At 45.3% G+C, this 17,660-nt stretch overlaps 1 protein-coding gene across 1 annotated transcript in view; it reads right to left on the bottom strand.

The window, feature by feature from the left end:
• Positions 1–17,660, bottom strand: part of IDUA (alpha-L-iduronidase) — a 616,851-nt gene that overhangs the window by 361,558 nt on the left and 237,633 nt on the right. Inside the window, exon 5 of the mRNA XM_069626380.1 lies at positions 15,258–15,353. Within this exon, the coding sequence (XP_069482481.1) occupies positions 15,258–15,353 (96 nt within the window). The remainder of the gene's footprint in view (positions 1–15,257; positions 15,354–17,660) is intronic.

The following is a 17,660-nucleotide window of genomic DNA, read 5'->3' as shown; positions in this document are numbered from 1 at the left end:
CTAAATTGCGATGCTACCAAGGGTGTCATGGTAGTATGGATTTAGCAGTCAGGTTAAGAATCCTACCAGTGGGGTAAAGAAACACAGTTTTGCCTGGAAGGTTAGCTTGGGTTGCTACCGAAGGGCTAAGAAAACACAATTAGACATAGTAGGCTAGTTCAAATTGCTAACAATGGGCTGGGAGAACACCGTTGGGCATAATAGGCAAGTTCAAATTGCTAATAATGAGCTGGACAAACACAGTCATGCATAATAGGCAAGTTCGAATTGCTAACAATGGGCTGGGAGAACACAGTTGGGCATAATAGGCAAGTTCAAATTGCTAATAATGGGCTGGACAAACACAGTTATGCATAATAGGCATGTTTCGAATTTCTAACAATGGGATGGGAGAACACAGTTGGGCATAATCAGCAAGTTCAAATTGCTAATAATGGGCTGGACAAACACAGTTATGCATAATAGGCAAGTTCGAATTGCTAACAATGGGCTAGAGGAGCACAGTTAGGCAAAATAGGCAAGTACGATTTGCTAAAACTGGGCTGGGCGAACACAGTTAGACATAATGAGTTGAGGCTGTATAACTACTCGTGGGCGAAGCATAGCCAGTTAGTCGTGTTCTGATCATTTTCTTTGTGAACATTAAGTAGGTGGGAATCTGAGAAAGTTTGAATGAACTAGCAGAAGGTTACTTATGCAGTCATAACCTGGGCTGTTCGTGATGTAGCTCAGTGTGCGCGAAGGTGGAGTCGTAGATATTGTGAATCGCGGGTTCACAGAGCTCTGCTTGTGGCAGTGTACTGCCGGGGAAGCGGCAGATCGGGCCAGGGTCGGACACGGTACAGGGCAATTGTGATGATGTCGCATTGACATGAATGGACCGCTTGGATGAGTGGTGGGCGAGAGCAGGCAAGAGATGGAACAGATGGTGAAGATAGGGGTAGAGTGCAATATCGTACACACATTGATCGGTGGGAGATGATGAGGCAACAGGTTTGCTTGACGGTCGACGAACCATCATGGACAGGCGCAGACAGGCCCTTTTGCTTGGCCCTTCTGCGTAGGACTTCTGGGCAACCACCTCCACCTATCAGTTGGAACCGAGTGCTGATATTGTGAAGATCAGCCAATCCAGGGCTTAGGTGCAAGGCCAGGCAGTAAAACATTAGTGGAATACGAGGAGCGTGGCAGCCTTTGCCCGCATTGTTGGCAATAGAAGCCAATGCAGGTATTTTCGGAAATGGTGGCTGGAGGGCGTGCAGGGACCAGGGGGTTACTCAAATAACTAGGATGCCACAGATGATGAAGGATGGAGTTGAAATCAATGATAATATTCAGCTGTGCAACGACTCATGTTGCTGTACTAGATGGGCTCTTACCCTTGCTGTATGCATATATATATATATATATATATATATATATATATATATATACAGGCATCAAGTTACAAGTACGAAACAAAACATGTGGGAGCAAGTTGTGTTATTTTAAACAGAATTTGGAGAGCGCACTGTCACCCAAGAGGATGAGTAAAGGCAGAGCAGAGGAAACTAATTAGAACAGGAGGGTTTTCAAGAAACATCTGAATATCAGATGCAAACAAGTGTTTTGCATATAAAGAAAGCTCTGCCAGGAGCGTATACCAGGCACAAGTCACAGGTGTATGAGAACAAGTATATCAGAACAAGGGGTGTGCATACAAATAAAGTCCTGGCACAAGAGTATACCAGGCATTCACAAATCTGAAGTGTTTACATATAAAGCATGCATCCTGACAAAGATATAACAAAAGATAGCAGAGGAGTGTAATTGAAACATACCCAGGAGTGAAGGAAGCCTGGCAGGAGAGTACACCAGACAGTGTACTAAGACTCAGATTGTCAATAAAGTTAGTTTGAGTGCTAATTCTGTGGGTTAAAGAAACTCCAAGAACTGCTATTAAGTGACGTGAAATCCAGGGGAAGGGAGTTACCCCTTTTAACTGTGAATTGTATCCACCTGGAACTTTTATTTTGGAGTTTAACATTTCTTCTTTTGAACATTTGTACACTTTAAGGCTACAGGCATTTACCTTTCACGTTAGAGTTGATTTTAGAATGTAAGGGTCAGAATATTACTTTGGACACAGGGCTGATTACTTTGGACACCCTGGCAAAGGGCCGACCATTGGGCGTTTTTGGTAGGGAAAACAATTCTTAAACTAGGGACGGAGAGGCGTTTTCCACACCCACTTTTGTTTGATAAAAGTGTATGGCCAAAATCATGAACCCATTGTGTCAGAGTTCCATTCCTGACCCTTCACAATACATTCAAGCAATACCCCACTGCAATAATATGCAATTTCACTTATAAGATGAAGACTTCTAATAGAATAGCATTCCCTGTCTGCTGACAGGTCTGTCCAACAGCAGCTTGTTTCATCTAGTGCAACACTTACCTGAACTCCTCGAGAGCGTAATGCCTTCTCAGCCTGTGGACCTGGTGCTTGACACTATTTGGTTTCACTTTCTGTTTAAAGAACAAATACAATAATAGAACACTATAACCTCTATTGACTAAAGTACTACTACATGAGATATGTACCTTTTAATCCCTCCCTTCTCACCAGAGTATTTTTTGTGGAGCTCTCCATCCTGCTTTTCTACAGGGGCGCGTTGCGATGATGAAATAAAGGTAACTTGGGTAGCTGAAGTATTCTATAGTCTCTTCACAGAAAATGGCTTTACTTTTTTAAGAATGAGCCTTGGGGTAAGTAGCTGGAAACAATACTGTAATCACTTAGGGCTTGGATAAAGTCCTACGTTGGAGAGATCTCTCTTTCTAATAACTTGCTCTTTTTTCCTTTCTTTTTCAGGTTCTCAGTATTTAGGAACAAGAATTATGGCTGCGGAGGGCTGGGGAATTACTCAGGATGAGAAAACGTTTAAAAACGGAGTAACTGAAGCCTTCAGGGAAGCGCGCGGAAAAAACTGTGAGGCAAAAACATGAACTTGAAGAAACTTCAGGTATGTAAATACTTACTAAAATACTTCTTTCTGTAACTATTAAATTTGTTTACTGTTATTTTAAATACCTCTTGTATTGTCTGCAGGTTTTCGGAAAGCTGAGGAAGAAATACCTTCGAACGATGCAGTGGCTGCAGAAGAAACCTCTGACTGAAGCAGCTGCGCCTACAAACGAAAACTGTTGACTGAAGATGCTGCGGTGGTGAGTAAACCTTCTGACGGAAGATGCTGTGACTACGAGCGAAGACTGCTGACTGAAGATGCTGCAGCAGTGAGTGAAACTTCCGACAGAAGATGCTGTGACTATGAGCGAAGACTGCTGACTGAAGATGCTGCAGCAGTGAGTGAAACTTCTGACTGAAGATAATTGCTTCGGAGATAACCTTGGACAGGCAAGTCTTTTCTATTAACTATTGAGCTCTGTAGTTAGCTGTAAAACTCATGTCTCTATTATCTCCTTTAACAGGTTCTGTGAGGAGAAACGCTGGTAGCGTTGCCTGCTGTCAGCAGTGCAGACTCGAAGCGTGTTCCAGCGGAGGCGGGGCTTAAATAGCTCCCTCCCTCTGCAATAGGAATGGAACGTGCTGCAATTTATGAATGGACCTTGTAGCGGCCATATTAAGTGAAGGCAATTACTGTAAAACATCACAAAAGTCCATGGAAGTGTATGCTGAGAGTGATGTACATGCCATGTGTGCCAGGCGAACACCCATCTTTGACGTGCTAATGTATCTAAGTGTCTCTGCCTAGCCTGAACGCCTGAATGAGGGATATCCCGACCGACTGGGATCATTACATCTAGCCAGCTAGGCTTTCCATGGTGTTTATTTATGTTCTAAATGTAAACCCCCTAATCATTAATCGTACATGTCACTCGTTAGGCAGTTCCCCAGCGTATAATGCAAACCAATGTTACCTAGCACTAAGCCCTGCCCCACATCTGTGATGTAGTAAACATCCTAGCAAAACACTGGACCTCTTAGTACAGGGCTACAATAACAAATCTTAGTGTCTGGCGACATATCCGTTGTTGGCAAGGTGCTCAAAGCATCTCGTCTTGTTATGAATATTCAGCAAGGTGCTCCGGGTTGTCTACCTATGTTATCATGGCACAGCAAAATGCTCCAAACAGCATTATGCTTAAAGGTACAAATGTAAGGCCTTTTCACATTGTCATGACTTCTTCATTAGTCTGCTGTTTAATCCTTTTTATGGGGAATAAAAATAAATTTGCTTGCACTGCTTGCTGGTTCAATATGTAAGCAGATAGGATTCTATGCAGAACTAAATAGGTTTGCGTGCATGTATATTTGAGTAAGCAATCAAGCGTCTGGGTGCTTTCTTTATAATGAATACAAGTTCATTAAAAAAGTAACATTACACACAGCTCACTAAAAGGATACTTTACAAATGTACAGCAAATACAGGTTAATACAGGCATCTAGCACTCTGGGCGCTTCTTGCTGTTCAAAGCACTACATGTACTATTGCAGTATTGATTGCTCTCCAAGTATATAGAGCATCACTAGTCTGCATTCTAGGTGCTACATTCTAACACTATCTTCTACTAACAGGCTTTGTCTAGCCCATCCTAGATTACTTATAGGAGGTGAATTAATGCATGAAATGGTATCTCATGTGCTGCTTTCCTACCCTATAGGGCAGAATGGGTGCCCACAAATGACACTGGCAAATAAGGTTGAGGCATCCCAACAGAAAATTGAACAGCTCTGTGGTTGCATGTCGGAAGCCGAGAAACAAATTGGCAACGCAGACGATATAATTCACAACCTCGAGAACAAAATAAGTCACCTTAAAAAATAGTTGACTGCTGTGAGAAGCAGTTGTCCTCCTAAGTGAGACATTGCTAGGCGTTGTAATATAGGGAGTTGGGAGTATAGTACACTGGTAGTTGTGGAAAGCCAAGTTAGGGTGGGGGCAAGATGGGATATGAAAAATGATTTAGCAGTTCTACACAGCAAACTGAGCGTGGCTGTGATACACTAAGTTGCTTGGATACAGCCTGGGTCGCATTGCACCCTAACCTGGCTCTACACAACAAGGGGGCTACCTATAATACAAGGTAGCCTGCTATATCTGTATAAAACCCTGGACAAATGTTCTTATTACAGGTTAGTTGTGACATCACAACTGACCTGCAATAAGAAAATTACATCAGAACTGCTCCGTAATCAGTCATTATGCTTCAGTTTTGACATCACAATGTCTGTTGCTTGGGCCAGCAAAAGGCAGAATTCCAGCTGCCAATGCAGCAGTTAATTAAAGCCGTTACAAGCTTTTAATATTCCTTGCTTGTTAAATAGTTTTAAGTGACACGTTACAACGATTAATTGCCACAGAGCTGTTTATAGTAGAGTGTTTAATTTGTGCACTGAAGCTGCATGTCATTACTTATCTTAAAGTACAAAATGAAAACGTTTTTTCAGTGCATTTTATTAAAATGTTTAAACTATTATTTTGCAACACTTGCAAAGCTGCACATTAGCAAATGGGAGAGTTCTTAAATTAGATTAAGCATGAGAGAGAGTATTAAAGGGGACGACAGTGTGTGTCTATGTATTATAAGCAATACAATACGCCCTACCTTATGTTAAAAGGATGTTGTAAGTCACTTCGGAGTTCTGTGATCTTATAAAGGAACTCAAAAATATCCTTATAACTAAAAGTATGGGGTACTTTATCCCATACAGAGCGCGTTTGCAAACCACTGCTACCCCACTCAGCAATCATGGCAACGACGAAGGGGAAGTTTCCCGAACTTAAAGCTGGAATAGCTCAAAGTAACGGCATACCTCAAAAGACATATGTAATGTGGTGATATTACTAGAAACGCATCTGACACCCACAGGGCATACCAACTTGTGGAAAAATAGACAAGTCTCATCATTTACATCACTGGCACAGGAAGTTATAATAGTTCTATAAAACACTATGGGATTTATCCCACACAAGGTTATTATGGACCTGCACAGTGGATATTTCATTGCAAGAACGTGAGGGGGCACTAAACAGCTGATGGCTCTGTGTGACAGTTACGATTTAATCAATGCTTGGAGGTGCCATTGGGAGACTGCTAGGGAATACACAGTCTATTCGAGTGTACATGATGCCCACTCCAGAAAGGACAGGTGGTTCATCTGCCCCTCGCTGTGGCCTTGGGTCACAACATGTAGCATCAGACCGAGAATGATGTCTGATACCAGTAATACTAGAGATGAAGTTACTGTGACAATTGCAGGGAGATTGTCGCCTCTCCCCAACGGGGAGCAACCCCCCTTTTGGAATTAGGGAGATGAGCCCACTAAGCTTAACACCCCCTATGGCACAGGGTAAGTGGGATCCCTCTGAACTTGAATCCCCCTTAGAAGATAGAAACTCTGAAAGGGATAGGCAACCCACCATCCTTCCCCCCTCAGGCACAAACGCCTTTTTAGGGTGTGTAGCGGATAGATTTTGTGATGACCATGAAATAACCTTTACAAATGACTGACTTGGCTTCTGACCCTAGGTATGCCCAATCTCCTGTGAAGACTAAGGAGAGATGAGTGAACCAGCCCACTGGAGGAGCATACCTGGAACAGCCAATCACAGAAGGGGCCCGAGCAGGCTCTGCAGAGTTGAACAGTGTCAAAGAGACCACGGGAAGTGTGTCCAGCAAGAGAGAAAAAAACGCCCATTTTGGTGCGCAGGACTGCAACGTGCACCGGAAGAGTGCAAACAGATGTAGCTGACGGACAGATAGCCTGAACAGCCCTTAGAGAACAAGAAAGTCTCAATAGAACGGAGCGGAGCACAGTGGAGAATCTGCACACGCGACTGCCCTAATGGAGCTGTGAGAATATGTTAATAGGATGGCACAGATCCCATATGAGAAGACGCATAAGTGCCTCCATCACAAACAAGCTGAGAAAACGAGAGAGTGTCTCGGTGGGATGGCATTGAGTCCAGCAGAGCAGCCTTGTATGTGAATCCATCCCAACCAAGCTGAGAGAACGAGAGAGAGTATGGGTAGGACGATACAAAGCCCAGATGAGAAGATGCATAAGCGATTTTGCATGGACCAAGATGCATGAGCAAGGGCGTATCGGTGGGCAGACTTGGAGCCCAGCTGAAAAGTAACTCAGAACCGACCAACTGGTCAGGACAAGAGATTCGCACCCCGGGAGAGCAACGCAGAGTCCGGCAGAAGAGACGCATAAACGACTCCCTGCCAACCAGAGAACTGGCAAGACTAACGGCTATAGCAAGGAATACCGCTTGAGACATTCAGGTACACGGTGGCTCCAGTGGAGAAGGAGGCGGGCTAAGGAGAGAGGAAGAGAGAAAAGAGCCATGGAGAACACCAATACTAAACAAGCCCCAGAGTGGTGCGTAAATGGGAAGAGCTTGAGAACACCCCAGAGTGAGAAGAAGAGCATGTAAACAACCCTTAAAGTGGGGAGGAAGGAAGGAGGAGAAGAGCCCGAGAGTGGGGAGAGACTGAGAGAACTTCAAAGTGGTGGGAAAGACTGAAATGTTCCATAAGGGAGAAATCATTCAAGGCCTGTGCTGAAATACCTTGATACCGTCCCGGCACACCAAGAACTGTTGTTCTTGAACGTAAACTGTGGGCAAATGCCTTTACTAAAAAGGGACAGAGTTGAGGTTAGAAGCCAACAGCCATCACTTCCAGTTACTAGTTCTACCAATCTGTCTTTGTTTTATTGTTTTCATTTGTCAGCTAGGTAAAGCGGTTAGGTTAAGGTAGGATGCTGGACAGAGGGCTTTGTTAATTTACAGACATCATGCCAAGCACCCTTTGGACTTTCGTTTATAGAGTAGGGCTGGAGCTTGCAGATTAAAATACTTAAAACAAAGCCTCGGTGGGCAAGTCCTGATTCAGACCAACCACATTACCTAATCTGCAGCTCACACAAAACACTGGAAATGTAAACCAAATGTATTCAGATGCAACTTTTAAGACTGTCCTGCACAAAGAAATACGTGTCGACCTTGCCAGAATTTGAACCTGCGAACTGCAAATCAACACAGATCACAGCAACACGCACAATCCACCGAGATATCTTACTGGCAGAAACTGGGTCCCAAGAATCAATCGACCTGCCCCGCTTCAAGTGAAGCCAATCACTAGATTTGGAAACATGGGATGAATTGGCAACTAGAGAGGGTCTCGCAACTTTCCCCTCCAACATACATGCACAATTCATGCTGGGCTTGCCACTGAAGGCATTTGTGGCATGGAAGCCCAACTGAAGGTGGTATATTAAAGATGACTTAAGCAGTGGAGTGTGAAATCATTCATAGTGTGTATAAAGGAATTTCTGTTAACTAAAGTGTGTCTTTTCCAATGTGTACACACTGGGTGATGCATCCAACTATAAAGGAGGCAGCAATGAGGCCCCTACTCCCATTTGAAAAATGAATGGTTTCAAATAATATATCCAGGGAACTCATCTTAAATATTTATAAAATATTAAAAGCAGGCAGGGAAGAATCCAAGATGGGGATAAATGAAGAAGTGGGGGGAGGGGTGACATCAAAGGAGATTTGATGCCTCTAAATGGGTGGGGCACATCTAAAAGTATTCAATATGGGAAAGTCCAATCTGAATTGCTCAACAGAAGCTTTATAATCCCACTAAGAATGACTCAAAGCACAGGAGAACCTTTTGGATGAGGTGTTGGAGGGGCTGTGGTGAATTGGGCTCAATCATACTGTATTTTATTGGCTGCAATTATAGCTTGATTACAAGTTTTCCTTAATCTTCTCAAAATGATTCAGAGTGTGAGGGTATACCTGCCTTGGCATAGGGGTTTGCAAGCTTGTTTTAGTTTTATAAGGGGAGTGACAGCATCTGAAATATCCATCTAATACTTAAGATGACTTGGTTAGGGTATGTTCCTATCACCCAGTGATGATGAGGTCTAAAATACTGGCATTGTAAAATACTAGCAAGCCCAATAATTTTAGGGACGAAATGAGAGCTTACATGTGAAGGTTGGCAGGGCAATACACTATCACCATTGACCTTAAAAGGGTCAGTCCAGTCTGAAATATGTGCAACGATATTGTTCACTAGGGGATTTCTACTTCGAATCCAGTCCAAAGATTGGGCATTATGATCAGTAATATCCTGTAAGCACTTGAATATATAGTTTTGCTATAATGTGATTCAATAGACTAAAGTCGCTGAATAGCAGAAAATAATTAGTATAAGTAGTGTGGTCCAAGATCAATTCAGAATAGCCAATAATACAATCCTTTTTACTAATACCTGAAGGGTGATTTAAAAGAAAAAAAGCGAAGGCTTGATTGCATGAAAGGAACATATTTGTGTAGATAATTCAAGAGGACTCTGCATATTCAGATTCAGACAGGTTTATTTGGGATTATATATACTTGTGGGCAATCGAATGGAGGTCAAAATGGCAAACAAAAGTCCTTTTGCTTCAAAAAGTCTCACCAGGCCTCTGTGTCACACAGACTTTAGACACAAGGTTTCTTCAACAAGTAATGTCCAGATTCTTGGGAGCCTTCCTAGGAGGCCACGGTACAGACACCATCACTCAGGATTTGTAAGAGTATGCATTGAATTTCCAGGACCTGTTGCAGTATGACCTGCAGTGTCTCACAGAAGTGAAGTGAGCTAGGCCTGTCTCTCAGTGCCTTGTGGGATCTCGGCTCACCTCCCCGTCCCACGGACCTGTTCTTGCTGCCTAACCCGGTCACACTTTCCTCTTCACCAATTCACTGCACATTTCTCAATGCCCCAACAGTAAATCTGGGCTCTGTTCCGCGAGCTGGCTGCCTACTGACCTCCTCGATGTTCCACCACATGCTTGTTCCTTCTCCCACTACTTCCAGACAGTTGATAGGTTTGCGTTGTGTTGCTATTTGGCTTTCAGTGCCCATACGTTACAAGGGCACTTCCTACTCCTTCTCGTTTTTGTCTCCAGTCATTACATCTCTCCCTCTCGAATGTTCCTTTGTCAGAACCTTTACCAACCTCCTCTGCTCCCCCATAACCTCACTTTGGGCCTTTACCATCTTTAATATCTTGATACTCACCTTTTACAGAATCCCATCTCCTCTCCTGATCCTTTATCTTTATCTTTACCACCTCCAACTTGTTTTTTATACTCTTGCTCGATGTTCGCCTCCATCATCCTTCCTTCTATCCCTCCACCTGCTCATCCAGCTCACTCGGCACCTTCACCTTTGAAATCTGCCACTCTCTCTTTACCTGTTCTTGCACCTTCAGCTGTCTCCGCACCCCACCTCCTCCAGCAGCTTTATCTCTCCACCCTCACGTCCCCTGCACATTCTTTTCTCTCCACCCCTTTAGTTCTTTCTGCACCTGTACATTCAAAACTCTGCACATCCATAACCTCCTCTACCTTCAGCTCTTTCTGCAACTCCACCTCCTTTTGCACCTTCAGCTCCACCCCATCACCAACTACTACACCTTTGCTCTTTCTGCACAAGAAACATTATGAGTTATGTTCACAATGTGACAAACCAATTCTAGCCCATGCCCGTGCCGTGAAGGGACCAGGAGTTTCTACCCACCCTGAGACACTGCAATGCTGGCAGCAATGGCAAGGCATGGGACATCATAACAATACCTTCAAAGGTATTGGATTGACGAAAGATGACTTCATGTAAGCAAAGGGCCTCTTATACACAAAGGCCACACCATCTCTTAAAATAGATGTGTGGTAATAGTTAAATAGAGAATAGTACAACGGTGTGAGCGGCATTTCAGCAGGGCTGGAATCCTCATTAAAGCATACTTCTGTAGGAAATTAAATATCCAAATTTGGACCAATCAAAAACAAAGCTAGTTTGCGTGGGCCTGTAAAGATCGGGCGATAATTAGTCAAAACTTCCAAAATTTACCGGATTTCTAGTTTTCACAAAAGTTTGTTTGCATTCATTCAACTACTGACTTAGACACGACTGAAGCATCTGTTTGATCCTACCTGTAGGGGCCACCCCAGGGGACCTCTGGGAAGAACTTCACCAATGGGGCATTTGAGTTGCTGAGAGTATCAAGCTACATGATAGATCTCTGCCAGTTGAATGCTGCAAGGGTAAGGAGTGACTCTTCCTTGCTGATCCTCTGCTGGGAGAGGAGAAGCTCTAGGGGCTCAGCAAGTGGCCCTTGGTATGAGAAGGCCTGTACAGTTTATGAATGGAGCACACCCACACACAAGACATGTACATGCATGCCGGCAGCCTGCACCTTTTATTCACCCAGTTAATCCTCTGTGTCGTCACTGCGGGTTGCTGCTGTGCACACAATTTAAAACAGATCTGAATTTTCAGGTGTCTCACCCCATTACATAGTCCTTTAACCTCCCTGGGAGTCCAGCATCCCGCCATGCCAGGTAACGGTATTCACTCGGCTGTTCTTGTATGTTGAGCACTTGAGGGATCGGGGGAAAAGCATGCAGAAGCATATCATCCCACGGGATCATCAAGGCATCACCCAAGCTACCTAGATGACTGAGCCTACTGGCAAAGGCCACGTACATCCTGTTCACCTCAGTAGCAAAGAGGTTGACGTCTGGAGTTCCCCACCTCAAGAAGATGTGGTGAACTTGGCTTTGCTGAAGTTCTCACTCATGGCACGATCGATGTCCTCTGCTGAGGTAATCTACCACTGTGTTGTGTATTCTTGGTATGTAGAATGGAATGAGGAAAATCTTGTGAGCAGGAACCCATATCCATATGGCCCGAGCTTCTTTTGAAAGAATGGAGGAACGGGTGCTGCCTTGTTTGCAAATGTAAAACATGGTTGTGTTGTTGGTGAACACCCAAACCACTCTGTCCTGAAGCTACACATGAAAGGACTCGAGGGCCAAGAACATGGCACATAATTCCAAGATGTTGATGTGAAGCTCCTTTTTTTCTTGGGACCAGAGACCTCTGGCTTGGAAACGTCCTTTGTGTGCTCTGCAGCCCTCCAGGAATGTGTCTGTCATGACTGAGACCCGATGGTCCGGTAGACAAAAGGATGATTCCTGGGTGAGATTGGAGTGAAGCATCCCCCAGCGTAGCATGTCAGAAGAATCTTGTCCTCCCAAGAACTGGATATGTGCTTCCAGCAGGCATCGAGAAATTCCTAAGAGTACTAGAACAGTGGAATGCAGAATGACATCATCCCTAACTGTGATTTCAGGTTGCAGACTGACACAGTAGTTTCTGCAAAACCAGTAGGGCTTTCGCAAAGATGCGCTTCACTCTGTCTTCTGATGGGGTAGCGATGCAAGACCGCATGTCCAGACGAGACCCCAAGACCAGAGCGCTCTGATCATGCTGAAGAGCCAGAGACTGTGCCTTGACTAACCAGTCATCGAGTTACGGGCAAACGTGGATCCCCGAACAAAGGCGGTGAGCTGCAGCCGGGACAGGGCATTTGGTAAACACCATCAGCACAGTTTCTAGGCCAATGGGAAAAGCCCTGAACTGGAAGTGTTGTTCAACGACAGTGAATCCTATGATGTGGCTTTGGATATGCTAGAGCGGAACCTTTCAGAAGGTTTGGGATCATAGGAATTATTTGAGGAGGCGCAGGACGAGTATGGGTCTCCAGCTGCCGAATTTCTACTTGGCGTGAAAGTATCTCGAGTAGACACTTTGACCTTGATGGTGGACTGGAACACTTTGGATCTCCCCCTTGGCAAGGAGTGACAAGATCGCACGTAGAAGTAAAGTCATGTGCTCCTTTACCTTTCACAAGAAAGGAATGGAGAGTAGGCACCCAATGACTTCCAATGTCTACTTGTGCTGGATTAAAAACAACACCCTGTGGTCGTGGTGATGGAACGCCACTACTCTACGAAATTGGAAAGTTTTTCCCTCCCAATAGGGTGAAAGTGGAGCTGCAAGGTCTGAACCATGTCAGATCTGCTTGGAAAAATGGCCCCAGCTGTGAGAGGAACCGAAGCAACATTGAGTCCCTCGGCATGCCTGGGACATCCCCTTGTAGGTGTTGGACCGGTACGACTGAGGCTGATAGAAGGGCCTGTAGTCATGTGATATCCAGGATAAATGGGCTTATGCAGTTGATGGAGCATACCATATAAGTATCGCGCTTAGTGGCCTGAAGCGTCTCATCGATATTTTTGACAAAAAGGTCCTCCATGTCGAAAGGCATATCCAGTAACATAGACTGCACTTCTAGGTAGAAATTAGTCACCTTGAACCATCCCTTACTGCATAGGACTTCCCCAGTGCCTGAAGTCAGCGGGCCTCATTATGAGTATGCCGGTCCGTTAACAACAGTGCTGGTAAGCTACCAGTACCACTGTTACCGGACCGGCACACTGAGTTCTGCAGGCGGGTGCCGTCCCGCCTGCCAGGTCTGACCTGGCGGGCAGAACGGCACCCGCCCTCAAACTTTGACAGGAGCACCGGTACTGTTGCCCAGAGTGCCTGTGCTTCGATCCTCCCCATTCCCATTGACTCCTATGGGATTCAAGTGGGAATGGGGAGTAACATTTTCAGGCGCCTGGCTTCAGGGATCGCCAGGACTGTAATGCTCCAGTGATTCCCTAAAGCCAGGTGCCAGAAAAAAACACGACTCCGGCGGCAGCCTGACGTTTCTACCGGCATGGCTACCACCAGAGTTGTAATGAGGCCCAGTTTCTGTAATATCGACCACCACAGATATAGCGTAGTCCGGCATGGCCTCATCCTCACAAACTAGTGCAAAAGCTTTGTCTTTTATGTAGTCAAGCAGAAAGTCCAAAACCAGGCCCATCTTGTACCATCATTCCCTGTCGTTGAGGGACAGGATAGCCAAATTTGCTTCCTTGATGGTGGTTGCGGAAGTGGCCATTGTATGCTTGCAAAATCAATCAAGTTGCCTTCCCCTCCTTATCAGGTGGGACTGTGCATGGAGAAGTTTGATTAGTGGGGCATTTTTGGGCCGCAGCAGACACGGGTATGCAGACACGAGTGGAATTAGGTGCCCTATTCAAATGGTATAAACTGCCATAACCAGAAAGGAAAAAGCCGAAAAGAGGTCAAAGTGGTCATATGATATGATATGATATGGCATTAATAACGTGCCTATACATAAGTGTTTCAAGGCGCGACAAGGCAAGGGAGGGGTACAGAGGGAGGACAGACAACGATCCTACTAGGCCATGTGTCATTCAGATCGCACAAGTGCATGGGAAGGGGGCGGGGACAGTGCAGTACAGTACACAGTACAGGGGTCTTGTAAAATCCTCTGTACCGTCGAAAAGTCTTTTACCGACAGATGATTGTGAAGCAAAGGGAAATTAATCCCGTTTAGTAAAATTAGCGCATGAACAGTGCAGAGGGATGCTAATGAAAAGGGGCGAGGCCTGAACCCCCTATGAACAGTGTGTTGACGGGAGAGAACCCGACCGAGGGATGTCCACAGTGAACTGTTTTGCAAAAGGTTGCCAGAGTGAACCCGGCTGAGGGAGGCCGACAGAATGGGGTGAACCCTGGGACACTGTTTAAAAAGGCATTACGTTTTGTGAGTGCAAGAAGTATTGTAAGACCTGGGGAAGTGGATTGTCCCCCTTGGCATTTGTATCCGAGCCCGACCGAGGGAGATCCAGGGGTGAAAAATGATCACCCAAAGTTTATATGAAAAAAAAACAACATTTTTTTTGTCTGTTTTGTTGAATACCTCAGGTACCCGAAGGCAATAGACTTTTTATGGAGCACTTTGAAACACATTGTGTATAGGCGCTATATAAATAAACTATCATATCAAAGAGACTTACCCATCGAATGACCTGATAGCTGGAGATCCACCTTGTCCCATGCTCAAAACGTGGGGAAGGGAAACCCCTGACAATCACATCCTGACTTATTATTTGTGAACACTTCTTTCTTTATTGAAAACCCTATTCCACACTTTTTCTGTAATTAGTTGGAAGGATTTGGGAATAGGTTTCTTTTTAGTATAGGTCTTTTACTTTGACAAGACTCCAAAAGGACTGCCTTATTTTTCATTTGATGGTCGAAACTTGCTCCCATCTTAGATTTAGGTTTAGGTTAGGGGTTTTTCCACCCTGCATTTACAGTTTAATAAACACCCTTCAACAGTGATCACTTGTGTCCGTCTTTGCTGTTGTCACCATGAGCTCCTTACAGTATTCACAGTGAAGGACCAAGCAATCCATCTAAAAATCCAATGAGAACACCATTGACACACAGACACAAAGACACAAAGAAACATACCTTTGATAGTCATATTCACATTATCAAAATCATGATTGTCTGGTTCATTCCAAGTTTCGAAATTCCACCTGGAAACATGCTTTAATCCATATTGGTCTGTGAATAAAAACAGGCTTTTAATATAAGTAACAATACACGTTTCAAGCTTGCTTAGTATTCTTCAATGCATGTGCCTTGATATGGTCAACTCTTCCCAAATAAAAAAAGGTTGCCACATTATATTGGATATGTTAAACATTAAGCATACACAATAGATCATTTTCATTGTTAAAATGTTTGTTAATTCACTAGTAACAAAGGATTAAAACAAGAACAACTCGGATATATGAGCTACACAGATCACCACCTATCTTACTTAGAAGTCTTGAGCAGGCTTACCAAAGCTATCTGGATTCCCCTACAGCCAACTATTAACCTCAGTAAGTCACTGCAGCACAGGAAAGTGGGTGGAAAGGAGTGGTTTATTTGCAGATTATGCCCAGAGAAGCCCAGCAACTGCTAAGAGGGTCCCAGTCTGCATGATGCTCCAGGAATCCTCAAATGTTTGATGGCTGGGCCCAATGACAGTCTGAGCAGCAGCCTCAAGGATATGTCAACAGAAGGGAACCTGCATACTTAAAACCACCTATCCAAGATGGTTGCCAACACTAGGTAACATGTCGGCAGCCGCTCCGTAAGCCCTGGAAGGTTTAAAGGCTTCTCCACCATCCCAGAGCCAAGGAAAACTTACTGTCGGGCGGAGGAAAGCTTGGGGAAGTGGCAGGCTCCTGCAAAGAAACCAGCAGGGGGACACAAGAAGACACGCCGCACCAGAGCTAGCGAGTGAGGCAGTGTGTTGAGCTGTGGAAGATGCTATTGGCGCTCACCGCCGGGCAGGCGGTAGCAGTGAAGTTCTGAGACCGCCCCGCTGGCTAAGGCTGAGAGGGCAGTAGCGACTTAATCGTGGCAGCACAATGCCTCAGAGGACCCTGAGCGGAGGTGGAGTGGGGCAGCCCGGGGAGGCGGTACTAGAATAAAAGAGGCTCCCGGCATAGGAGAGTCGACTAGAAAGGACTTGGAAGGGCCCGTCCCTCAATTTCTGCCTATCCCCCATGGCAGCGGGAAGACAGGAATCCTCACTGATTGGGGAACACCAGCACGGAAGGAAAGAGAGGAGGGCCCCCAAGGACACTGTCACAAGGAGGAAAGCCATGCACCACGGGAGCAGGGAAACAGCAGGAGAAGATTGACTAGTCACACGCTGCATAAAGTGAAGTAGAGGAGCGGCTGCTGGGGCATGGCTACAGGGCCATGAGAGAGGAGGTGATCCTGTGGTGCTCCTGCTGAGCCTGACAAGAAACTATGCACAGAGTTTGCCACGACTGGTAAACTCATAACTACATATGCATGAACGTGCACGGCATAGCATGGGCATAATTATGTAACAATTGACACCATACCATGTGTACTGCGAGCCTGAGAAGTATTGCTGTAGCCCTCTGACCAAGAAACAAGATGACAGTCAACCAAGGACAACGGACTGGGCGGGCGAGCGTAACAAAAGAGGAAAAATAACCGTTTGAAGGCGAAACAGGTTCAGTCCACAGCAGGTTGGAGCTATCGGCTCCAGTGGGAATGTGCAGCAGTCCTGCAGATCTGCACAGCGGTGATTGAAGCGAGAGCCTCGGTGGAATTACGAAAACGGGCTGAAGAGCTGAAACAAGGGAGCGCAGTGCACTCAGATCGCAGGAAACAGATGCTTGCAGCAAAGCTCCGGGCACCGGGTGACCTACACGCACCGCAGCACAGTCTATTATATGGAGCCTGGAAACCTTGCCGCGCCACCAGGCAATGAACACACAAGCAGTATGTAAATGGATACATAGCCGTAGGCGCACTGGCATGATTTGCGTGAATTGCTCCCAGTGTAACAAAAAAAGATAGCAGCGGCGACACGTTAAAAAACCTGAAAGCAAGATCATATAGGGCTATGTGAGTGAACCCTCTGGGAGCTGCCAATACACTCTGTTAGTCATTTCACAAAGGATACAGTAGCAGAGGCAAGGAAAGCGCAGACAAAGCACACTGAAGATACAAAATTGATCAGAGCCCGGAGAGACACAGGTCCTCATATGCACCGGAGGCACAGAATGTGCACGACACTGGGTGAGACTGATTCACACTGTGAGCAGTGAAGCAGGGTTGGAAATTGCACGCCAGAGAGAACTCACAGCCACTTGACTGCAGCATACTGTATGTATTGTGAGGGGTGTAGATCATATGGATGAACCCTATGGCGGTGGTCTGGAGACATGGTGGCTCAGCCCATTAAACTGCTAGGTCAGAGATAACATCAACGAAAGAACAGAGTGCGGCTCCAGAGCCGATCAGCACGACCTGGCAGAAAAGAAGTCTAGCAGTGAA

Source organism: Ambystoma mexicanum, chromosome 6p (assembly GCF_040938575.1).
Source record: "Ambystoma mexicanum isolate Mex_15411 chromosome 6p, UKY_AmexF1_1, whole genome shotgun sequence".
Taxonomy (NCBI): Eukaryota; Metazoa; Chordata; class Amphibia; order Caudata; family Ambystomatidae; genus Ambystoma; species Ambystoma mexicanum.
Note: the sequence above shows the minus strand (reverse complement) of the source record. Positions and strands in the feature narration are given on the sequence as shown.